Raw genomic sequence first — 25355 nt, forward strand, 5'->3', positions numbered from 1 at the left:
TGTTGTATTGTAGTTCTCCTTTATCTGAACTCTAATAACATAATTTCCATGGTTGTAATTCTAATTCTGGTAATATTAATGTGCACGCCTATATGATACTTGTGCCTTTAGCATTACAGTAATTCTTTGATTAATATAGGTGATTTTTGAATTACTTTATGTCTTGTGACCGTTGTACTTGAGACCTAGTTAATCTAGAAAAAAACAAAAGCTGAAACATGGTGTTTTTTGTGGCTGAATTCTATTTGTTTTATTATCTTGTGCTTAACTTTATTTCATCATGTTCTTGTACGGCTGATTTAGTTGAGTTTGGGGAATAAAAGACAACTTCGTACCTGAACATAATTTTCGGTCTGTTGCAAGAAATCACCTTTAAGACATGGGAAAGTCGGTATTACATCATTCAAAAACTTGTGTTTTATTATAATTTAGCATTTTGTTTGTTTCTGAAGGTCTTGTTTTATCTTGACAGAAATTATTAAAGACAAGGTGCTCACCATGCTACATCGCGGATTTGTTCAAAGATCTGAAAACAAACCAGACCCAAGCAAAGCTAAATGAGATAAAAGTAATGGGTTTTGGTTTCCTCAAGCTAGTCCTAAAGTGGCATGTTAAACAAGGCATAATGGTGATGTTGGCCAAGGCCTATGACACTGAAACGAGTACCCTAACTGTAGATAATGGAATCATCAGCATTGGACCCGAGCTGTTCCAGCGGGTTTTCGAAATCCCGCCCGGTGGTGAGTATACCTTTATGTGTTACACAGCATTCAATTGGTTAAAAAGGTTTCAGTCTCTGTGGCTTTTCCCTTATTATACCTGTTTTGCTGATCATTTTACACTATTTTATAGACGTCCATGTTGCAGTTGATGACTTCCCACCATTCGACGGCGGGAATGCTGCCCATGTCTCAATAAAAAGAAGATTTCACGGCTGAAAACTATACAACTAAGGTGTTTTGTCAACCAGTGTTATGGATACTGAAGATGGAAAGATGGAGTTCAGGAGGCATTTCATCCTGCTCGTGCTGAAGATGTTTCTGTGTCCGACCGTGCAACACATCATCTCGCGTGGCACATTGATACAATACTTGACGTATCTGATCCTGGAAGATACCTTTGGCCGTTGCATATTTTTAAATCGTTAGAACAAGTAATTAGGAAGTACCAACGTAAAAATAACAAGTCCTGTTAGGGTTGCATGTTCGCCTTGCTGGTAACCTTTTGAATTCAAAATGGAATGTAATCTGACTAACCATTGCATCCCAAAAATTAAGTTGTGTCTGTAATATTTCCAGGTGCTGTACTTCTAGAAGCTAAAGCATGGTGAACTAGAGAATTGTCAAGAACCTGACCCGTGGCTTTCTGCATGAACTACCGAGGAGTTTAGCGCTATGACAGCAACTGTTCAACCCGAGGTATTCATTGACGTAGCACTAACGGTTTCCTGTATCACGTATAACTTTTTTCATTTTTCTAGTTTTTGTTCATGTGTTCTTATGAGCTATTTATAATTCGAAGGTCGTTTTCTCTTATAATTAAATGCACGTGGCCTTTTGAAGACCTGACATTTATGGTTATGCATTGAATTATTGATTTCTGTAATTTGTTGGTAATGGGTGTGTCTCGTTGGATGTGTCTTTAGCTATATGTGTTTTTTCACCAGTTGATGGCCCAAATAGGATTGCAGCGACCCCGATGGGAACAATGGTGGGGTCATGGAAGATGACGCAAGAGAGGACACAATGGACGCAGGTCCTAAAAGAGAAGACGCGGACCACATAATAAGACTTGTGGGGTGCACAAAAGTGAGTTAAGATGACCATTTAATGAATCTTTTTATTTACATGTTTTAAACATAAAGCAAGAAAACGGTATAGTTTATTTTTAACCTTTTGCTGCTAATTTCCCGTTTAATATTCCTTAAAGAGATGTTGTATACATTTAAGTTGTGTTGTTAGTATGATTTGAAGGCACTATGTGCTTGTTGGGAATGAATAGTTTGGTATTGTGATTTCAGGAATTTGATAAAAGAGAGGATGTTACAAACGGATCGATGCACACGGATGCACATGTAGTTGCATCGGACGGTGATGACGATGACGACGAGCCCATTGCAAAGAGAATGCGCCAAAAATATGATTGGACAAGGACACCTCAACCTCGTATAACAGAAGGGGAGATCGGCACGGCCAGTGAGACAAACAAAGCAGAGAACCCAAAAGTGAGTAAAATGTTGCGTTTTAAGAATTTGTAATTTGCATGTTTCCAAGTTAGAACATGAGCACGGGTTTAACTTACGTTTAAACAAGTTACTGGTGATGCCATATTTTAAAAAACCTATATGATATGTTGTATTAAGTGGAACTTGCGTTTCTTGTGTGATGTGAAAGTACTTTGAGGTTTTTGTGTACCACTAGTTTGATGTTGCGGTTTCAGGGATCGGACATGAGGGGGGAGTTAATAGCGCCTCAGTGCGCACAAATGCTCATTCAGTTGCATCCAATGAGGATGACGATGATGACCAGTCCACTGGCAAGAGACTCCACATCAAAACTTAGCAGAGAAAAACACCTCAGCGTCACCGAACAGACGGGGAAACCGTCACAACCAACCTGCCAAAAACAACAAATTAACCAACCGAGACGGATGATCCTGAACCAAAAACTCCGTCAACAACATTGGTTGAGTATTCAGGAATTGAGAAATATTCTAGTAAATTTTTTGACAGCCAAGTGAATACTAAATAACTTTGTTTCCAGTAATAGTATGCAAGGTTTTTGTTATCGTCTCCTTAAATTTCATAAAGGTTGACCACCTCACAGAGTTATTTTTGAAACAGGAATCCTTACATCTTATCTCAGCGGGATCCAGAGAGCGAAAAGCTATGGGCAGATGTCAAACGGCGTTATGGCTCGAGACGTCAAATGGCGTTACGGCTCGAGACCCATTAGCGTCGATCCAATCCAAACAATTATTCCAAAAGGTTCGTCTTACCACACAACTAGTCCATAGCTCCCCTCATTCTCACTTGGGATGACGTAGATCTTCAAAACATCCACACCATTCCCCCGACTCATTCATCCGTTACTTCGGAGACGGAAACCCACTGAGCGGGATGAACACCGAATCAGAGGGTGGGTTGTAGACACATCTCTTGATAGCCAACAAATAGTGGCGTCATATGAGGGTAGACCACACCTAGTGCTGGAAGGGGAGGACTTGTGCACGCTGAGACCACGTGTTTGGCTCAATAACAATGTATGTAACCCAAAATCTTGTTATTCCAATTTATTTTGACCTCATATTTTGGCAACATTTATACTTTACAAGCTGGTTATGTAGGTTGTGCACTAGATGTGTTGCGCATTCAATGACTCAGGGTTTAAAAGATTCACGCATGACTTCTACTGCGTGTGTCCGGGGATTCTGGTAAGAATACGTTTATATAAATTATTTATGTACATTACAATTTATGAACAATTGCAAATTCGTCTTTGGACAGGAAATGGTGTTGGTCCCAAAGAATCTGATGCATTCAGGACGGGCCAAATCCAGTGTATGTTGGATTGGGTGAACACTTTGGTGCCGATAGAAAGTATTTTGACAAGGTGGCAGCTTCAAATAGAAAATGAGTAAGTCTGTTTGGCACATGATAAGTTACTATCATCGTAGCACCCGAATTGGATATGTGGTGTGCACGTAATATGCCTAATTACAATTGTATATTGTTGCAGTGGTTTTTTCCTGTATGTATGACCTGTCATTGGTGGGTGTATGCATTCAATCTATCCCAAAAAAGACTGTTCGTACTAGATAGCTTACACACTAAACCAGATGATACAGCATGGACTAGGCTAGATGCATATGCGGCACCAGACCATCTCATCACTCTTCTACTTCATCCTTGTTATTGTGTTCTGTTTAAGTGTTTTGAATGTATTTTAGGCGAGGCTCATTGAAGACATAGTACAAGTGGCCATCCCGACTTATAAGCCCACTTAAAATGGGCTGTCTTGCACATACACCTCTGTTCCAATACAACTAAATGGGTGCATCTCCCTCAAAATCGCATATGAAGCTCTCCTGTAAGCAGTTAGGAATCACTCATTTGGTTGTATTGGAACAGAGGCGTATGTACAAGGCAGCCCATTTTGAGTGGGATTATAAGTCGGGATAGCCACCTTGGTATGTCTTCAATGAGCCTCACCTAAAACACATTCAAAACACTTAAACGGAATATAATAACAAGCATGAAATAGGACCTAAGAGTGATGAGATGGTGTGGTACCGCTTATGCATCTAGCTTAGTCCTGTATCATGTAGTTTAGTGTGCAAGCAATCTAGTACCCACAGTCTTTTTCCGGATACATCAAATGCATGCACCCACCAATGATGCATCCAGGGACGGACCTACTAACAAAGAAGAGGGGGCACTTGCCCCCACAGTGTTTTAATTTTTTTTATAAATATAGTTATATATAATATGTCCCACTTCAAATTTTAAATGACCCCACTATAAATAAATTAAACTCAATTAGCTAAAGTTCCAAATTTACTTTTTTATTTTCTCTATCATTTTAATTATTATTTAGCCTAATCAAATTTAATTTTTGTGTCGTCACTCCTTTATTCCCTTAAACCCTCTTTTTATTTTTATATTTTCAACCTTTTTTTTTCTATTCCTTATCTAGTGGTCATCTTCTCTTCATCAAAAAATAAATTTTAAATTTTTTATATTTTTTATATAGTTCTCCATGACCCTATGTATCTTTCAATTTAATTGTTTCTCCTTTTGATATTTTCAATTGCAAATTTTAATTCAAACAATTGTAGTTTAGGTATTAATCTAATATTTTATTTTCTTTGTGACTTTATATATTTTATTTTATTTTCGATTTATTCATTTTTATTACTTATTTTTTATCTTTTGTTCTATTATATGTACCTATGTTGCGTATAAAATTTTAAAATAAATTGATTAATTTACTAATTTAGAATATATTTTTTATTTTTAGAAATAGTAATAGAAAAATATTTTAATTACAATACATAATTAAACAGATGTATAAAATCTTTCATCTAACATTATATCAAAATTAAATTAAAAAATATATAACAAATTTAATTATTTTAAAAAGAAAGAAAGAAAAAATTGTGAATTATATTTCTGTTATTTTATATAAACATACTTTTTGTATACAAATTTAATTTTTTAGTATTTATATATAATTCTAGTTTCAAATTATAAATATTAATGTATCATTAGGCGCTAATATACCAATTAATTCAGTCTTTTATTATTAAATGTGTATAAAAAATTAGTTACGATAATAAGGTATTTATAATTTAATTAAAATATTTTAAGTTCAAGTTTTAGAAATAAAAAATATTTTTTTATAAATTATATATAATGAATAGTATTTTAAGAATGAAAGTATTTACTAACTCTTTAATTTTTATATCTCCATATAATTAATAATATTTAACAAAAGTTATTTTAGTATATATATATATATATATATATATATATATATATTTTTGCCCCCACTCTTAAAATTTTCTGGGTCCGTCACTGGATGCATCATACATATAGGAAAAAACCACTGCAACAATATACAATTGTAACTAGACATATTAGGTGCACTAATTAAGAAAAACACATATTCATTGTTCGGGTACTACGATGATAGTAACTTATCATGTGCCAAACAGACTTACCCATTTTCTATTTGAAACTGCCACCTTGTCAAAAAACCTTCTATCGGTACCAAAGTGTTCACCCAATCTGACGTACACTGGATTTGGCCCGTCTTGGAAGTGAATCAGATTCTTTGGGACCAACGCCATTTCCTGTCTAAAGACGAATTTGCAATTGTTCATAAGTTATAATGTACATAAATAATTCATATAAACGTATCCTTATCAGAATCCCCGGACACACGCATTAGAAGTTATGCGTGAATCTTTTTAACCCTGAGTCATTGAATGTGCAACGCATCCAGTGCATGACCTACATAACCAGCTTGTAAAGTATAAATGTCGCCAAAATATGAGGTCAAAATAAATTGGAGTAACAAGATTTTGGGTTACATACATTGTTATTGAGTCAAGCACGTGGTCTCAGTGTGCACAAGTCCTCCCTTGCCAGCACTAGGTGTGGTCTACCCTCATATGACGCCACTGTTTGCTGGCTATCAAGAGATGTGTCCACAACCCACCTTCTGATTCGTTGTTCATCCCGCTCAGTGGGTTTCCGTCCCCGAAGTAACGGATGAATGAGTCAGGGGACGGTGTGGGTGTTTTGAAGATATGCGTTATCCCAAGTGAGAATGAGGGGCGCTGTGGACTGGGTGTGTGGTAGGATGAACCTTTTGGAATAATTGTTTGGATCGGATCGACGCTAATGGGTCTCGAGCCGTAATGCCGTTCGATATTTGCCCATAGCTTTTTGCTCTCTGGATCCCGCTGAGATAAGATGTCAGGATTCCTGTTTCAAAAATAACTCTGTGAGAGGTGGTCAACCTTTATGAAGTTTAAGGAGTCGATAACAAAAACCTTGCATTTTATTACCGGAAACAAAGTTATTTAGTATTCACTTGCCTGTCAAAAAATTCACTAGAATATTCCTCAATTCCTGAATACTCAACCAATACTGTTGATGGAGTTTTTGGTTCAAGGTCATCCATCTCGGTTGGTTGATTTGTTATTTTCGGCAGGTTGGTTGTGACGATTTTTCCTTCTATCCTGTGATGCTGAGGTGTTTTTCTCTGCTAAGTGCAGCCCAACAGATTGATAGTTCATTTCTCCAAACACAAACGCCAAAGCCACAACAGGGAACTTGCCACGTGCCTCGAAATTCAGGTACCGATGATTAAACCAACTTGTACGATAGTCCCACCATTCTGGAATCTCTGTATTGGAAGTTTGCATCACAACTTGTAATTTATTTATCTCTTTGTGCACCTACAAATCAAAGATATTGCTTCAGTATTTTTCTCTCTTCTTTTTAATCATTATTTTGGTTAAAAAGATATGAAATGGTTAAAAGTAACAAACCTGTGACCATAGCATACTTGTGTTTGCACTTAAGGAATTGCAGTGTCTCACATCCACTTTCCTAACACTAGAGGGAAGTTCTGGAATTTCTTGAAGATTTAGGCAGTAACCCAAATCCAAACTTGTTAAGTAGGATGATTCTTGAACGCATGCTGGAATAGACACAAAGTTGTTTAATGAAACATTTAAGGCTTCCAAGTTTGGAAAACTCTGCATAATTACATGAAGATCTTCATCACATAAACTTGCATGGCTGAAATGTAGTGTTTCTAAAGTTGGACGGCTCTCTGCAGTAGTTGAAAGGCTTCCTCTGAATCTTGCAAATGATCTACCAAGTTGAGGGCATCCTCCAACTTTCAATGTGACAAAATTTGGCAGCATAAATAAGAAGCATGGAAGATAACCAAGTTTTTCTCGCAACTTGTCAAATCTAAATAGCAAAGTCCTACAAGATCAACAAAGGAATCTGGAAGCTCTTGAATAGCAGTAGCTTTCAAACAAATCTTTAATATCTTATACATCTTTCCCACTATGTCTGGGAAGAGTCCAAGTCTTCTACACCAGTTAAAAGAAAGGTGCTCTAGTGAAGGCAGATAAATTCTTGAAAGAAACTTTCTTAGTTTAGTACACTTTGAAGCTCTTAAATTTGTAAGGTTTGGGAGAAATCCAACTGATTCATCAAATCTAACCAAGTTTATGCATCCATTGAGTATCAATTTTCTTAAACTTTGGGCTTCAGATACATTAGGAAAATGAGTGATGGATTCACAATGGGAGAAATTCATGTAAATCAAATGCTTAAAGTTTTGCAAACAAAAATCAATAAATTAAAAAAGGTAACATTATATTATATGAGTTCCATCAATCCAACCATTGGATTGAGACACTTCACCATATAGATTAATCATGTAAAATTCTATAAAATTTGGGAGTGATTTAGTATGTTATAATACTACTTTACTTTGACATAACACAATTTGAAATTTAAGTTAATTATCGTCTTTAGATTATATGTCTATTATTAGTGTCCTTTTGAATTTTCTATTTTGATAAATTAATGACAAAGGTAACATAAATATATAAAAAGTTGTCTATCGGTGTAAATTGACAAGAATTACGCATAATCTAAATGGATGTGTATATAAATTTCAAGTTAAAGAAAAAAAGAAGTATGCACAATAAAAGTGATTTTTTTATAAGGGGATCAGACAACTAATTGTACCTGAAACGGCTTTTCCAACATGAGAGGACTATGACGTAAACTGAAGGCAGCGATTTCTTTTAAGTTCGACGGCATAGAATTTGAAGGGTACCCCTTCCAATCAAGCAACCTTAGTTGCTTAGGTAGAAGAATAGTCCCACATGAAAAGTTTGTGTTCCGAAAAATGAGAATTCTAAGTTTCTTCATCTTCACAAAGGCAGTGTCAGTCCAATCATCTTCTTCACATTGGTTAAGCTTTATTCCTTCAACTTTTCTATTTTCCTATCAAATAAGAATATGTCACATTAAATGTTATTACTTTTGAGGAAGACTTGAAGGGGGCATAAAATAAAACAAAATTTTCAAAACTTTTCCAATGCCTATTGATGGGAGCAAGATAAATAAGTAGATTACTCTGCATCTGACAGAAACAGCTAAATAAAAAAAAGTTTGTGAAGTTCTCACTATATCTTCAGTTAGTAGCTCAAGAACATCCTCATGAAACCATAATCTGCTGCGTTCACTAACTTCTTTTGGTGCCTCCTGCTTCACAATCTCTCTACCTATATTCTGTATTAGATCATGCATCCTTTGATAGTTACGAGAGATTATCAACTAGTACTCTAATACCATCTTCTGTAAACATATCACATCCATCGAATACATTTTTTACATATTCACATTTCTTCCCATTGAAGAAGCATGCTATGTCAAGAAAATATCCTTTTCATTGCTTTCAAGACTGTCATAGCTTACTCTAAGAACACTTTGAATATCTGTATGAGGATTCTTCTCATATTTGTCCAAAGCAGACTTCCACTCTTCTAAATTTTTATTAATCAAATTAGAGCCTATAACTTTTAAGGCTAATGGAAGGCCCTTGGCATAATGTATTGCTTGATTGGATAGGTCTTCATAGTTTGATTTGGGACTCGCCATGTTGAAGGCATTCCAACAGAAGAGCTCTAGAGATTCAGGGTCACTTAGCAATTTCATCTCGGAAATCTGTTCGACTTTATGAGCTGTTAGCAGATATTTATCCCTTGTTGTTATAATAATTTGAGTTGCTTGATCAAACCAATCACATTCTCCTGCCAAAGCTTTTAATTGTTCTATCTTATCAGCATCGTCAAGAATAATAAGAGCTCTTTTTTTTGCTAAGTTTCTCTTTGATCATACTGATTCCTTCCTCAACACTGCAGACCTTGATTTTCCCCTCCCCAAGCAACTCTGAGAGGAGCTTTTGCTGTAGACGTACTAGGCCCTCTTCTTGATTTGAAAATTTTCCAGCATTTAAAAGAAAACAAGCACATTCAAATCAATATAGAAGTTAAAATTCTAATAAAGGATTTATTTAGTTAAAATTAAAACAATTGATAAGTCAATCTTCAGTATATGACCATGTACATACTACTACACAAGATATCGATTCAAATCAATATAGAAGTATCAAATAATGAAAATTAAGGATATCAATTTGTAATAGTTAATAGTATATAGTTATATTAATAGTGAAGCATACCACACATCCTCACAATTATAAGAGAATTAAAAATTGTGATTTAGACACTGAAACAATCGGGGAGAATGTATTTATGATTTTATTATACTTACCCTTGTTTCAAATGAAAGCCTTTCATGTTGGATGTTTCGGCCAAAGCTTCCTTCCATTCTTTCACCTTCTGAGAATGACAATCAAACCTGATTTCATGAGCATCCATGGCTTCCTTGTAAGTGTTCCTCTGATGCCGTACATCTGAGGGTTCTACTTTGTAGAAGACCGGAAACACAAGTTGGTTCCTTTCCCTGTGACATTGCAGGATCTTGACGAGTTCATCAAGGCACCATGTTGAAGCTGCATAGTTTGTTGAGAAAACAATAATGGAGATCTCTGATGCTTCAATGGAATGAAGGAGTTGAGGTCGAATTGTTTCTCCTGTTCTGAGATTCTCATCATCGATGAAGGTGTTGATTCCGTTGCGGCAGAGAGCATCATAGGGATGACCTGTGAATCCATGACGCGTGTCTTCACCCCTGAAACTCAGAAAGACATTGTAGTTAGTAGACATGGTCGCAGAAGTTGAAGCTCGATTTGCCATCCCTGTAAATGCATTTACAAGCGGAACGTTGAATCAATGAGAGTAATTGACTTCACTAATTCTAATTTAACAACAGCACATGAAATACAACTGCACAAGTAGAAACATTGATCTTTATTAATTTAGCAATGTTACGCGACAGAATAAATTCCAGTAAGTTTTGTGATTTGTAGAATTGTATTCATCAATTAGTTATTATTAATATTTTTAATAGTGTGAGATTTTATCAAATAATATAAAATTATTTTTTTTATTAAATGTTGGCCAAATTTTAATAAAAATACTGATATGCTCTTTAACCTTAGTTATTAGAATTTATCAGTTTAGTAATGTTACTGATAAATTTTTGTGCTTTATTGTTTTAAATTAATTAACTACTGAAAAATAATGAGTTTGAATAGTTAATGATTTTTTAGTTTTTTAACTAATTTATTACCAATTTTTTTTTTATCTGAACATGATCAATTTACTTATCAATTTTCAGTTCAATCGATTGTTTTGGTCTGATTTTTAAAATCATGATAAACAAAAGAAAGAGAAAAATCCTTACAAAGGTTTTTGGGTGAAAATTTTTTTAGATATTTACGTATCAAATCAAAAATTTATTTGTGAACAGTTTCGGTAATCAATTAAGTTGAAATTAGAATAGTTTTTTATCGTCGATGTGATTGACTCAATCAAGAAAAAGTCATAAGATGCATTGTTGATTCAAAATTAGTGGCTGTAACTTAAATGCTTAACATAGGAAGATGAGGAATTTAGAATATATAAAGTTAGGATTTAGAAAATTGATACTGTGATAAAATAAAGGATTAATTACAGTTAAATTTATAATTTATATTATATATAAATTTTATTATTTTAATTTAAAGTGATTAATTTCTTAATTTATTATTTTATTAATTTTTTTTTAATTTTAAAAGAACTTGATTTGAATGAGAAAAATGTATTTCTTATTGAAACAAATTCTTCTAAAATAAAAGAGTTAATAAAGTGAAAGATTAGTTGTTTTTAAATTAAGATATATGTCATGATACACATATAAGTCTTTTTGGCTTACAAGTTATAAGTTGGACCAAACTCAACAAAAAAATACTCACCCATACAAGAGTGTTAACATTACTAAACGGTTTCTACAGCGCGCTCACTCACATCTTCTTTCTCGATCAAAATCACAACCGTTGTTTTTGTTTCGGGTGTTTCATCTTCATTGTCGATTATTGTTGTTGTTACTGCATTTTTTTTCCTCATTCTCTTTTTATTGATTTTGCAACATTATGTATTTTTTTTGTTTGAATTGTTCCTTTCAAAAAGAATTATAAGAATATGAAATAAGAAAATGAAGAAGAAGAAGCAGCAGAAGATGAGGAGGAGGAAGAAGAATAATTTTGAATTATGCAGAACTTATCCGCACACATACACCGAAAATTCTTAAAAAATACACCCAAATATCTTCGTATTACACCCAAATTTGCTGCAAATACAGAAAAATATTTCCTCTGATGTTGCATTTTTTTTGTTCTTTTTGTTCTTATTTCTTTCTTTCTTTTTAGTTGAACGAATGTAAGTTCATCATCTTCGAAGTAATTTTGTACCATTATGTGTTTATTCTTCTTCTTTGTTTAATTTTTTTTGTTTTTATTCTTGTTAAAAGAGTAAAACAAGAAGAAACTTGAGAAGATAAAATAAAAAAAAAAAGATGAATGAGAAAAAAAGAAGAAGAAGATGATGATAATAATGATGATGAAAAAGAAGGAGAAGCAGCAGAAGATGAGGAGGAGGGAGAAGAAGAGTTTTGAATTATGCAGAATTTATCAGCATACATACACTGAAAATTCTTAAGCAATACACTCAAATATCTTCGTGTTATACCAAAATATTTTCGTGTTACACCCAAATACAGAAAAATAATTTCTTTAATACAGAACTTTTACATTACATTCAATTCAAACCATCAACGATGAACAACAATTTTCACAAACAAAAATATTATTCACATACAGAATCATAAACTACTAACGAAAACATTAACTAGAATCGAGTCACACCTCAGCCACTTAATTGGATTCAAAATAATCAATTTCGTTCTGGTTCAATTGACAATCTGAATTTGAATTATTCATTATCTTTAACAACGAGATAACTGATGATGGAGGAGAAGGAAGAAAAAGAAGGAGGAGAAGAAATTCTAATGAAAAAAAGAAGGAGGAGGAGGAGGAGGTGGTGTTGGTGAGAGAGTAAAATAAGAAGAAACTTGAGAATGTAAAACAAAAAGAAAAAGATGAATAAGAAAAAAAGAAGAAGAAGATGGTGATGATGATGAAAAAAGAAGAAGCAGCAGAAGATGAGGAGGAGGAAGAGGAAAAGTTCTGAATTATGCAGAACTTATCACCACACATACACCAAAAATTCTTAAACAATACACCCAAATATCTTCGTGTTATATCTAAATATCTTCGTTTTACACCCAAATTTGCTGTAAATACAGAAAATTGTTTCCTCTAATGCTGCATTTTTTTCTTCTTTTTTTTCTTATTTCTTTCTTTCTTTTAGTTGAACAAATATAAGTTCATCATTTTTCAAGTAATTTTGTACCATTATTTTTTCTTCTTCTTTGTTTGATTTTTTTTGTTTTTATTCTTGTTAAAAGAGTAAAATAAGAAGAAACTTGAGGACAAAAAAAGATGAATAAAAAAAAAGAAGATGATGATGATGAAAAAGAAAAAGAAGAAGCAGCAAAAGATGAGGAGGAGAGAGAAGAAGAGTTTTGAATGATGCAGAATTTTATCAGTACACATATACCGAAAATTCTTAAAGAATACACTCAAATATTTTCGTATTACACCTAAATTTACTGTAAATACAGAAAAATATTTTCTGTAATGCAGAACTTTTACATTACATTCAATTCAAATCATCAATGATGAAACATTATTCATCTACAGAATCATAAATTACTAACGAAAAAATTAACTAGAATTGAACTACACGTCAGCTACTTGATTGAATTCATTATCTTCAACAACGAGATAACTGATGATAGAGGAGAAAGAGGAAAAGGAAGAAGGAGAAAAAATTTCAATGAAAAAAAAGGAGAAAGAGGAAGAGGAAGAGGAGGAGGAGGTGGTGGTGTTGGTGACGACGATAACGAGAGAGAAAAATAACGAAGAAGAAGAAGAACGTGCAGTAACGGCACGAAAAAAACGTACGCGCGTGAATATAAATGACTTGTATGACTTATATGGGAAAAACACTTGTACGTGGACAATAATTCTTAATCTTTATTTTAGAGGATTTAAATTTTTTATAATTCTTTTTTCATCTTTTTAACAAAAATAAAAAAAATATTACAATAATCATCAAGAAAAAAAAAAAAAAACAGCAACAAATGAAAGAATAACAACGAAAAGAAAATTCATGAAAAAAAAAGAATACAGAAAAAATGTATAAATTACAGATACATTATATGAGTATTTTTTTTTATAAAAATACTATTCGTACACTAAAATCAACCACTAAAATCAGTCACTAATATATTTGTGCATAAATACATGTGTGATTTAATCTATTTTCAACCTGTATTTATATTTCAGCATGTATTTTATACTAATAATTGACTTTGACTGATTTTAATATACATGTAATATAAATTTTTTTATTAAATTTGAATCAACTTATTTGAGAAAAATATTTAAACATGTAGTGAAATATTTTTAAAATAAGTTAAACCTATTTCAATTTAATTTGATATTAAAGCGTATTCGATTTAATCTAATTAGATAATCTGTCCTATAAACTTTACATCCCATATGTTCACTTCTGAACATCACAAAATTCATTATAAATCTCAAGATGAGATCTCTCATATCTCTCCTTTACATATTTTAAAGAGTAAATTATCAACTTTATCTTTAAATTATCATAACATTGACAAAAATAATCTTTACTTTTATTAACGACAAAAATACATTTAAAATATTAAAAAATATTACAAAAATATTTGTTCATAAATAAAAATTTATTCCGTAAATAGAGTTGGCTGAACTATTGATAGTTCAGCCAACTCTATTTACGGAATAAATTTTTATTTACAGTCGAATATTTTTGTAACGTTTTCCAATATTTTAAGTGTGTTTTTGTCGTTAATAAAAATAGAGGTTATTTTTATTGGCATTCTTATATTTTTAGGATGAAACTGATAATCTACTCCATTTTAAATATAAAACATTTTTCACACGTTTTGATATAATAAGGTCCATTTGGAAAGTTTCAAAAGTAATTTTTTTTAGCTTTTGATTTATAAAAAGTAATAGTATTAATGTCTGGTACAATTTTTAAAATTAAATTACAGCTTTCTAAAAACCTATTTAGTAGCTTATAGAGAAGTTAAAAAAATGACTTCTCTCATAATACTACTATTTTTTATCACATTTTTATAAAATAAACACTTTTAAAACTAAAAATTCAAACACAAAATAACTTATTTATAAGTTACTTTTAATATAGTCATTTATTGCTTAAGTTTTTTTTCAAAAATAATTTAATTAAGTTATTTTTTTAAACGGAGACTAAATCATGTCTGCTGTTATAATATCAAATTATCTACGAAAATGAATCTTTCCTATTATTAAAAAATAAAAAATATAAAGTGTAATTTTTAATTTTTTATTATTTTTTTTATATTTATTTTTAGTTATACTTATAAAATTATACTTTTTTAATTATTAAAAAAATTTAGAGGACCCATTTTATTATGGCTGCCTACAAATGTGATTAAAATTTCAAACGAGTTGAAAATTAACAACTCAACGAGTTGAAATTTCAGATGATTCTTAAAACTTTTGACGCGTGCAACGCTAAGAACAGTGCCATGGGAGCAACTTCAGCAGAAGTCACACAGGGTAACTTTATTCAAGTCCTCGCCTAAATATAACGGGACTCTGGGAGCATCATTACTACAAAAGTATCTAATGGAGATATTAAATTAAGGGTTTAAGTGAAAAATTATAAATATTTTTATTTAATAAATATAAAATAAATATATAAAAAATTTAAATTTTTTATATTTTTAATAAAAAAATTTTAATTTATAAATTTAATATATAACTTTAGAACATAAGATAAATAAATCTTTAAATAAATAGTAAAAGTTCATGTACAATTATTTTCGTACGAAAAAATTAATAATTGATAATTATTAAATAATAATTTAATCAAATTTATTAAATTATTTAATATTTTGACTATTAACTTTACATAAAAATAAATGTAAATTTTTATTTAAATTAATACATTTCGAAGACTTTGACTTGGACTTGGACTTGTTATACAGTTCATGCATACGTCTAAAAATATTGAAGTTTAACTAAACAATTTTTCCTTACGAAGCTTCCAAGTGAATTTCAGTATTGCACTCTTATTGTTTATATGAGTCCCTTTCTCCTTGTTGGTTCATTAAATTTAATATCAGAAAAAAATACACACAGAATTTAAATCATATTCAATGAACTACACTTGGACAAAGAAAACACAGATTATTTATACTAGTAAGAAGGAGAAAATTTTATAAATTAGAGTGCAAGAGAGAAGCAAAGGGGTAAAATGGCTGAGAGTGAGACAGCATCAATACAAGAACGAATCTCTATGTTTGATGAGAAAATGATAAGTGCTCAAAGGGCTGCAAGGAGTGAAAACTGGAGGGAATTCAAGAAAATCTTTGAAGTTGACAGGATGCGGTTACTTGATCCCCTTGACTTGTTTGGAAACACTGCCATCCACATTGCAACTCACTCTGATAATCCAAATCTCTTGCAGGAACTTCTGGAGATGCTTCCTCGACAAGAAAGGTGGCGCGCCATGAGGATGGGGAATTGTGTCAATAACACCCTTCTGCATGAGATAATCTTTTGCACAACGGTTGACATGGCTGGTGTTGTGTTCAAGTTGGAGAAGGAGCTGCAGGAAGAAGTAGAATCATATGATCCCCTTGTAGAAGTAAGAAATGACTCTGGTGAATCCCCTTTGTTCAGGGCTGCTAAGCTTGGAAAGCTGAAGATGCTTAAATATATGGCAAATCATGTGGTTGGTGACATAAGAAGTCATTTTGTAAGATTTGATAGATGTTCGATTCTTCATGCTTGCATTCTTGGTCAATTCTTTGGTAGGTATCTCCCTAATTTCATTATTGTCATTGTTAATATCCTTGATTATGTTAATTAGTGTGATATATAGTATAGTACTTTGTCACTTTATGGTGCAGATGTTGCTATTTGGTTATTGAGATTGGATGGAAGTTTGGCTCAACACAAGGATATGGATGGCTTCACATGTCTTCAACTTCTTGCCAACATGCCACTTATTTTTCGGAGCCAAACCCAGTCCTCAATGGGAGCAGTGAAGAACCTTGTATATTATTGTACATTCCTATTTCCCCATATCTGTATTCAGTTCTCCAACATTGCCATGATTGTTTACATTGATTGTAATTTGGTTGACACTTGACACAGTGCTTCCAGATGAAGGATATGAAATTGATGATGATTATGATGAGAAGGGGGAGGAGGAAGAAGAGAGTGTTGTGTTCAGATTGAGAACAGATTTAGAAAGTGGTCCATTGGACGAGGCAAAGCAACCTGGTACCCTCTAAATCCTAAACCCTAAACCCCCAACCCTTGAGGCGTTTATTTGTTTTTTCATTTACATATACTAAGCTCATGGATTTCCTAATGAGATTGATTTCCCCCCTTTTTTCATGTGATTAAAGTTCACCAATTTGCAGCTTTTTCAAGGATCAATTATGCTATTTGGAAAATTTTGGCTAAAGGTATAGACCATACAAGTTAGAATATAAACAAAGCATTATTGGCAAATTACAACTTTCTTAGTAACAGATTAACTTTTTATCTTCAGGCATCTGATTTAATGTTAGTAACTAGATTGAATTATTAATTGAAATAACTAGATTTGTTGTAGGATTGTTATCTTTTTGATCAATTTTATGGTTGATCATGTGCAGAGTTCAATGGGATTGGACATATTTGGCAAAAGAAGAAACAACACAAGTTAGCAGAGTGTCTGGCTGAGTTGTTAGTGCAGAAGGACTTCTCATGGCAGATTTCTTTTCATTCAAATTTTCAACCATTGATTGTGTTGCCAATTCTTTCCTCCAAACTAGACAGAATTAAAGAAATTCAGCTGATGAAAGAGAAGCGGCAGTTAGTTGAAATAGCTCATTCTAGAATCAGCAAACCTTTGCTCAAGGAGTCCATTTCCAAAGCATCCCATTTTAAAAACTACACACCTCTTCTCATGGCAGCCGGCTCAGGAATAGTAGAAATTGTTGAAAAAATCATTGACATGAACCCTGAGGCTATTAGTCATGTTAGTCAGGATGAACACAATGTTCTACACATGGCTGTGAAGCACCGGCAGCTTAAGATCTTCAATTTGATAAAGAGAAATTCTGCATTCAAATCATTGATACACAGGATAACCGAGGAAGGTCGCACTCTCTTGCACCAAGTTGCTAGAATGGAGTTTTACAAGGAGCAACGGCTCCCTGGCGTGGCGTTCCAACTGCAAGACGAGTTGCGTTGGTACGAAGTAAGCAGCTCTATGACCCTTTCTTACATCTATCTATGTCTGAATTGTGATTTGCTTTTGTCCTCTATTCAAATTGATTAAAATTAACTGGTTCATAACAAGTCATTAATAAACTGATCATTAGTTCATTACTTCACCTTTATGCGTGCAGAGAGTGAGAAGGATTATTCCTCCTCACTACTTGATGCATTGTGACAAAGATGGCCTAACAGCTAATGATGTTTTGGAAATGGAGCATCAGGATATGCACAAAGAGGCAAAGTGCTGGATAAAGGAGACAGCTCAATCATGCTCCACAGTAGCAGTTCTTGTTGCCACAGTTGTCTTTGCTGCTGCCTACACAATCCCAGGTGGGAGTGAAAACGGCAGACCAGTGTTCTTCGGCTCACGAGTCTTCCTCTTCTTCACTGTCACAGATGTTGTAGCCCTTGTGAGCTCACTTGCCTCAGTGGTGATGTTCCTTTCAATCCTAACATCGCCATTCGAGTTATGGGATTTCTACAAGTCCCTCCCAAGAAAACTCAATCTGGGATTTGCACTGTTGTTCTTCTCATTGGTGTGCACAATGCTGGCATTCAGCGCAACCGTTTTGCTGACGATTCAGTTGGAGAACACGGAATGGACTTCTGTTTTGTTCTATTGTGCTGGATTCCTTCCTGTGGCTATATTTGCATGGATGCAATTCCCACTCTATAAGACTGTTCAAAAGTTAGTTAGGAGGCTTTACAATGGGGTTAAGCAGGTGGTTGCCAATTACATTGATCAATTATTTCAAAAGACATAAATGATATTAATTAATTCACCAATGGCTAGATAGATGGGGACTCTGTTTGGTTAGTAAGTGAATGATGTTATTATATCTAATAAGCCCAACTTTTTTGCTTGAGTTTATGTGTTGCGGGATATAGACTAGTATATTTGTAAAGTGTAAATACTGTGAAAGCATATATATATTAGACCTCACCATTGATTCAGAATTAAATTAAACTAGTAGATTTGAAACCATTGCAGAATTGTACTTCTAATTTTTAATTTTATGATAGAAATAGATTCCTCATTTCTAGGGCCATATTTTAATGAATTCCAATTTCATATAATATTAGTTAGATAGTCATAGAATCTGTGTGGATTGCAAATCTTCAATTCTTTTCATTGTTTTTCAAAAGTTCTTGCCAATCTGAACATGTTTAATTTTATTATGGTATTGTTGCATATATTAGAGATCATTAATATCAGACAAAAACAAACAACTTTTCATAATGTGATGGTGTAACTTTCTCATTCATATAGCATTTTTACATTTTCAAAGGAATGATACAAGGAAGATACCAAAATGGGCAATCTTCAAAATAAAAGAAACAGCCTTCTGTACAAAATTTTGTCTCATCTAATCTATGTCAGTCTCTATTAGCACAATTTACTGTCCACTGAATTCAGAAGTAAGGTTTTGGAACTCATCCTCACTGCATGGAATTGTGAGACCACCATTTGGATGATCATATCCGAATTCCTCTTCGGCCTGGCATAGTAATTCTTGGAATGAAGGTTGATTCAAGTATGATACTGGAATCACAAACCTCTTCATCTTATCTCCCACATAGACTGCAAGATAGCCTTTTGGAACATTAGTTCCCTTTGATGCAGAAAATGATGTGGCCCGTCTAATACCGGGAATGCGGAAAGCCATGGTTTCTTGTTGCTTGAAAGAAAAAGTAATATATTGTTCTTGAAGGATTTGTATGAGAGAAATATGTGAGCTTTGATACTTGTGGAGATGCAAATGAGTTGTGCTGGTTGAGAACACAAGAAGTAGTGTATATATAGTTGCTACCTTTAAGAAATAATTCTGATGAAGCTGTAAAATAGGGTCTACAAATTGAAATGATCACAAGAGATCACATGGTATTGTCTTGGAGTTCATACATCATATTCATACCCAACTTCCTGACATAATTGCCAAGAAACTACATATGTCAAATCAAAGACATGTAAATTAAAGCAACGTAGTTGTACTAAAGATACTGAATTAGACATGCTTTGGACATCACACATGTTTCTTCAGTAAACCTTGTCCACAACCTGGTTTATATCTCTGAAACAAAGTGTTCTGAGGCCAGAAGAGAACCAAAATTGGCCACATGATAATGATCCAACATGAACCTCATTTTTAAGTACACCAGATTCTTAGCATATCCCTTGGAATTTGCAAAACCATAGGCAACATGATAGAATCAAACTTGCAGTTGTATACATAAATGGACCTTGAATTATCTAAGACAACACCATGTGATCTCTTTTATGACCATGTCTCCTAATAAGTCCCATGTCCACCATCTCATATGCTTTGTCCACCAATCATTCAAGTGGCATTATGTTATAGCATATCCTTTTATCTATATATATGTTCATGGTTGCAAACATTTAGCAGCAGCACAAGTCATTCACATCCTAAATCACAAGAAACTCAAATACTTGCATCTTATTTACAAGTCATTTGTAAAACTAGTCTTTCTTCAACACATAAAAAAATGGGTTTTCGGTTATCTGGTATCGTAAGAAAGGCATCATTTACTTCATCTTCAAAAGCTATGGAAGTGCCAAAGGGTTATCTTGCAGTTTATGTTGGAGAGAAAATGAAGCGATTTGTGATCCCTTTATCATACTTGAACCAGCCTTCATTTCAAGATTTGCTAAGTGAAGCTGAGGAAGAATTTGGGTATGATCATCCAATGGGTGGCCTCACAATTCCTTGTGAAGAAAATATGTTTTTAGATATCACTTCTTGCTTGAGTTGATGCAAGCACCATCAAGACTAGGCTGACTTAGAAATAGATTACTTAACACAATTCTTGAAACAATTCTTACCCTGAGAAAGATTTTCTCCAATTTTTGTTATCCTACTATTCATCTCAATGAAAAATTTATGCACATAAACATTTGTCTCCCATTTTCTCCTTAAATATAAATTTATTGTTAAGTTCAAAGGCAATAATAAGCAGAAAGTGTTGTTCATAAAATCAATTGAAAAGGAACCAGCAGGCAGCAGGTAACTCTTATGATGATAGTAAAAAAAAAAAAGTTATGAGGGAAAATAAAAAGCAGTAACTAATATGAATTTGCATAATATTAGTCTCAATAATGATAACATTTTTGGTCAATTCAATTATCCAATTATCACTATAGGATGATTAAACATCTTCAAGGACTAGTCCCTGTATTTACCATGTCCCACTTTGCTTTTATCTGTCTTTGAAATCTCTGTGGACCCCTTCCCAGTTTGTACATGGTGGTCACTAAAATGTGGCCTCTGAAATGAGAATGAGATTGAAGCTTATCCATATGTTAAAAAAGATAAAATAAAATATAAACATTAATCCAGTTGTATTACATAATGTGATGGTAACAATGTATGATAAAGATTGTTTGGAATGTGTTTGTGCAATCGCCTTTGATAAAGAAATATTATGACAATAATCAAAATCAATTGAATAATTTCTAATTATATTTAAGTATAGTCAATTTCTATTTCTTAAATAAATTTGTTATAACATAAGAATTAATGTTTATTCTTAACATGCTATTTAATTATCGAACTCTATTGATTTACATAGCCCTCATTGGTATGACAACATAGAGTGAAAATGAGTGAATGAGAGATTGACAATGGCAAGATTATGATTATGTGACAATAGTATGAAGTATTATGTGTCTAGTTTTTAATATAACACTATTTTGTTCCATGATCAGCTCAAGGACAAATAAGGAATCATAATCCCTATCTGATATATATGAACTGAAACATGAAAATTCTACTGATGCATAAGTTTGATTTCATTCAGATTTGACACAAGCTAAATTTGTTTAAACAATATCTTGTCATGAATTTCTCATTTATCAAATGATTGATACAAGGAAGAAAAAAAAATATAAAATCTCAAAAAGAAAATGCCTTCTGTACAAGTTACTCTCAACTAATCTATTCTCCATTAGCATGATTTACAGCCTACTCAACTGCGAAGCGAGGTTTAAGAACTCATCCTCCCTGCATGGAATTGTGAGACCGCCATTCGGATGATCATAACCAAATTCTTCTTCTGTTTGGTTTAGTAATTCTTGAAACAAAGGTTGGTTCAAATATGATATAGGAATTACAAACCTCCTCATTTTATCTCCAACATAAACTGCAAGATATCCTTTTGGGACATCATTGCTCTTTGTTGCTCTTCTAATACCTGGTATGCGGAAAGCCATTGTTTTTTATGCTTCTTGGTAAAGGACTAATATGAGAAAGAAATATTTGAGTTTTCCTAAACTTCTAATACTTGAGAGTATGCGAATGATAGGTGTTGCTCAAGAACACAAGAAGTAGTGTATATAAATAGTTGCTAGGATCTTCTGCAAACCAATCTCCTGAAGAGAAAATTTTGAATAAGATAGGATCTACCAAGTGACAATGATGCATCAAAAGAAAAAATCACATGATATTGTCTTGAAGGTGTTAGGAAGTTCATTGAGAGTGCATACCCCACTTCTTCATATAATGGCCAACATATTAGCCACTTGAAATTAATGAGTTTCTACATTATTAGAACACAGTGAAGACCTTACATAATGCTTCTTTCATGCATTGTACTACAGCTACTCCATTAGTTAGTAGACATGCTTTAGACATATCAAATGTTTATTCAAACTGAGATTGCTTCTAAGAATGAACTTGTGAACCTTGACCATTACCTTATCTTTTTCAAGTACACCAGATTATAAGCAGTACCAACTGGAATTTGAAAACCATGGGAAAACATGTTCCAATTACACTTCCTCTTGCATATATATGGTGGGCCTTGTATTATCTACTATGAATTGACATTTGAGTTTCACTTGAGCACCTAGCATTTGATTGCAAGTGGCTGCTTTATTAGCCATTCCTTGACAAGGTGGGGTATGCATTCTCAAACAACTGCTTAATCCTTGATAGAGGCCTCTAGGACAATACCATGTGATCTCTCATGTAGTGATGTGTATGCATTCCTATCATTTTCAACAATCTTTTATCATAGAAATAGGTTTCTGAAGAATCTTAAAATCTATAAATACACTTGCTCTTGCCTTCAAAAACAACATAACTCATTGGCAATCTTAAGTGTCAAACACTTAAAAAACACATTCTTCTTTGAAACTTGGGAACTTCTACTTGCTGTTATTCTTACATATATACTAAAAAATGGGTTTCCGTTTACCTGTTATTCGAAGGACATCATCATTCTCAGCTAGCCAAGCAGCTTCAAAATCTGTGGAAGTCCCAAAGGGGTATCTAGCAGTGTATGTTGGAGAGAAACAGAAGCGGTTTGTGATCCCCATTTCATATTTGAACCAACCTTCAATCCAAGACTTGTTGAGCCAAGCTGAGGAAGAGTTCGGATATGATCATCCTATGGGAGGCCTAACAATTCCTTGCAGTGAAGATGTTTTCCAACAAATCACTTCTCGCTTGAATTGACGATGAATCTCATGCTGTAGGAGACTGACATAGATTAGTATACAAATTTTGTAGAATAGGCAACTTGTAAAGATTACACATTTTTCTAAGTAAATGAAAGAAGAATGATCATTACTATGACAAGTTCTAAGTGTTTCCTTTGTTTTTTGTTTAATGACAATGAAAGAATTCAACTACTCTAGTATTTCATCTTTCTTTCTTTTTTTAATATTTTATCTTCTCTCTACAAACAGAACATTATGCAGTATCTAGTAGTGACAATGCTGCCTGGTGTAAGAAAAGCCATACTTCATTGTTCATTTGTTCTCTTAGATTGCACTAATACACAATTATATAAAATTATAAGATTTTAATATAGAAAAAAAAAGGATAGAATTATGAGTGTTTTAAATAAAAGAACATGCATGGAAAACTTTAATTCATGGCACCAATGATACACAAGATGCTGCTTCTGCCAACTGCCAATGCAAGTTTACACTAACAAAGGGTGAATTTCAACTGATAACATCTCCTCTATAGCTAAAGAAATTTCTAAGATGGGATGTATGGCTTATTTATTCATATATGTCTGTTCTCTTATTTCTTTATTGAAGTTTTAGCCATGCCTTAACATTTTCAAAAATCAAAGATCAGTCTTGAATTTAACTGATTAAGTTCTATTTTCTTCCAAGGCCAGCTGCAATTTTACTCAATATTTGGTTAAATTTTCTAAATGATCTCTTATTTATGCAACAAATCATCAAAATTGGATTCAAGTTTGGATAATTAAATGTCCCTTCACCTCTTTTTTTCTGCATTCTGAAATTATGAGCAATCATGTGTCCAAAAATGAATGCAAATGGAGATGTTAAATGTTCAGATATGAATTTGCAGTACTATAACACTGCCCTCTACAAAATTAGAATCACTGTGAAAATTGAAGTTTGTGACATTCAATCAAGGAATGTCTCCAGCTTGTGTTACTTTTTATAATGACATGGAATGCCTCTTCCTTTACTTCTAATATAAGAAAATTGTGAGTTCTTAACAGATTTACAATTGTAGTTGCAACCCGCTATTTAAAATTCTAATTTAAATGAAATAAATCATCAACTTCAGTGAATTTCTTCAAAACAAAGTTGAACTTAGTTTTGATTTGCTGCATAAATATAAGAGATCATTCAGATACAACAAAAGCCAAAAATAAAATTAGTCAACAAATGAGATGCAATAACTTTCATTCATCTATATTTTTACACTTTTAAAGGAATGATATAAGGAAGAGACCAAAATGGACAATCTTCAAAACAAAAAGAAAGAGCCTTCTTTACAAAATTTGTCTCAACTAATCTATGTCAGTCTCTATGAGCAAAATTTACTGCCCACTTAATTGACAAGTGAGGTTCAGGAAGGCATCCTCACTGCATGGAATTGTGAGACCGCCTGTCGGATGATCATAACCGAATTCTTCTTCTGATTGGTTTAGTAACTCTTGAAATGAAGGTTGGTTCAAGTAACATACAGGAATCACAAACCGCCTCATCTTATCTCCCACATAGACTGCAAGATAGCCTTTCCGAACATTAGTCCCTTTTGCTGCAGAAAGTGATGCCTTTCTAATACTTGGAATGCGAAAAACCATTGTTCTTGAAGGATTTGTTTGAGAGAAATATGTGAGTTCTAATACTTGAGGAGATGCAACTGATTTGTGTTGGTTGAGAACACAAGAAGTAGTGTATATATAGTTGCTATTCCGAAGAAATAATTTTGATGAAGCTGTAAAATGGGGTCTGCAAAGTGACAAATGATCACAAGAGATCACATGGTACTGTCTTGGAAATTTCTATATCAAAGGTTAGGTCTCTATTATCAAACATGCTTCCAACATCTCACATGTTTCTTCAGATAAACATTTATA

The 25355-nt window shown here is 33.1% G+C and overlaps 7 protein-coding genes across 10 annotated transcripts; 4 read left to right on the forward strand and 3 right to left on the reverse strand.

Annotated features, from left to right (window-relative positions):
* Positions 1-1394: 1394 nt before the first annotated feature.
* On the forward strand, positions 1395-2954 carry LOC148569789 (uncharacterized). The gene is made up of 5 exons (XM_088509731.1): positions 1395-1418; positions 1683-1808; positions 2021-2224; positions 2440-2684; positions 2843-2954. Exons 1-5 carry the CDS (start codon positions 1395-1397, stop codon positions 2952-2954), a joined length of 711 nt encoding a protein of 236 aa, XP_088365857.1.
* A 3660-nt stretch (positions 2955-6614) lies between these two features.
* Positions 6615-10405, reverse strand: LOC110269936 (toll/interleukin-1 receptor-like protein). Of its 4 annotated transcripts, none has more exons than XR_015907578.1 (5): positions 9875-10405; positions 8726-9529; positions 8282-8542; positions 7060-7412; positions 6615-6966 (listed from the first exon to the last, which is right to left on the reverse strand). XR_015907578.1 is itself a non-coding variant. In XM_088509669.1 (2 exons), exons 1-2 carry the CDS (start codon positions 10357-10359, stop codon positions 9451-9453), a joined length of 564 nt encoding a protein of 187 aa, XP_088365795.1. In that variant the 5' UTR covers positions 10360-10405; the 3' UTR covers positions 8549-9450. The 4 variants fall into 4 exon arrangements, 1 of the variants encoding a protein (XP_088365795.1); XR_015907579.1 differs by having other exon boundaries at positions 8726-9526; positions 9875-10010; XR_015907580.1 differs by lacking the exon at positions 8726-9529 and having other exon boundaries at positions 9875-10011.
* A 5445-nt stretch (positions 10406-15850) lies between these two features.
* LOC107632225 (uncharacterized) lies at positions 15851-18979 on the forward strand. The gene is made up of 6 exons (XM_016335928.3): positions 15851-16519; positions 16619-16774; positions 16866-16994; positions 17123-17182; positions 17375-17961; positions 18113-18979. Exons 1-6 carry the CDS (start codon positions 15961-15963, stop codon positions 18743-18745), a joined length of 2124 nt encoding a protein of 707 aa, XP_016191414.1. The 5' UTR covers positions 15851-15960; the 3' UTR covers positions 18746-18979.
* Positions 18980-19212: 233 nt separating this feature from the next.
* LOC148569790 (auxin-induced protein 15A-like) lies at positions 19213-19782 on the reverse strand. Its single transcript, XM_088509610.1, has one exon. The coding sequence runs from the start codon at positions 19646-19648 to the stop codon at positions 19379-19381; it is 270 nt and encodes an 89-aa protein (XP_088365736.1). The 5' UTR covers positions 19649-19782; the 3' UTR covers positions 19213-19378.
* Positions 19783-20169: 387 nt separating this feature from the next.
* Positions 20170-20989, forward strand: LOC148569791 (auxin-induced protein 15A-like). Its single transcript, XM_088510247.1, has one exon. The coding sequence runs from the start codon at positions 20301-20303 to the stop codon at positions 20754-20756; it is 456 nt and encodes a 151-aa protein (XP_088366373.1). The 5' UTR covers positions 20170-20300; the 3' UTR covers positions 20757-20989.
* An 837-nt stretch (positions 20990-21826) lies between these two features.
* On the reverse strand, positions 21827-22568 carry LOC148569792 (auxin-induced protein X10A-like). The gene has a single exon (XM_088509716.1). It carries the CDS (start codon positions 22210-22212, stop codon positions 21958-21960), a length of 255 nt encoding a protein of 84 aa, XP_088365842.1. The 5' UTR covers positions 22213-22568; the 3' UTR covers positions 21827-21957.
* Positions 22569-23055: 487 nt separating this feature from the next.
* Positions 23056-23647, forward strand: LOC107628715 (auxin-induced protein 15A-like). Its single transcript, XM_016331291.3, has one exon. The coding sequence runs from the start codon at positions 23183-23185 to the stop codon at positions 23456-23458; it is 276 nt and encodes a 91-aa protein (XP_016186777.1). The 5' UTR covers positions 23056-23182; the 3' UTR covers positions 23459-23647.
* The last annotated feature ends 1708 nt before the right edge of the window (positions 23648-25355 follow it).

Source organism: Arachis ipaensis, chromosome B3 (genome assembly GCF_059453495.1).
Source record: "Arachis ipaensis isolate K30076 ecotype BB chromosome B3, ASM5945349v1, whole genome shotgun sequence".
NCBI classification, from domain to species: domain Eukaryota; kingdom Viridiplantae; phylum Streptophyta; class Magnoliopsida; order Fabales; family Fabaceae; genus Arachis; species Arachis ipaensis.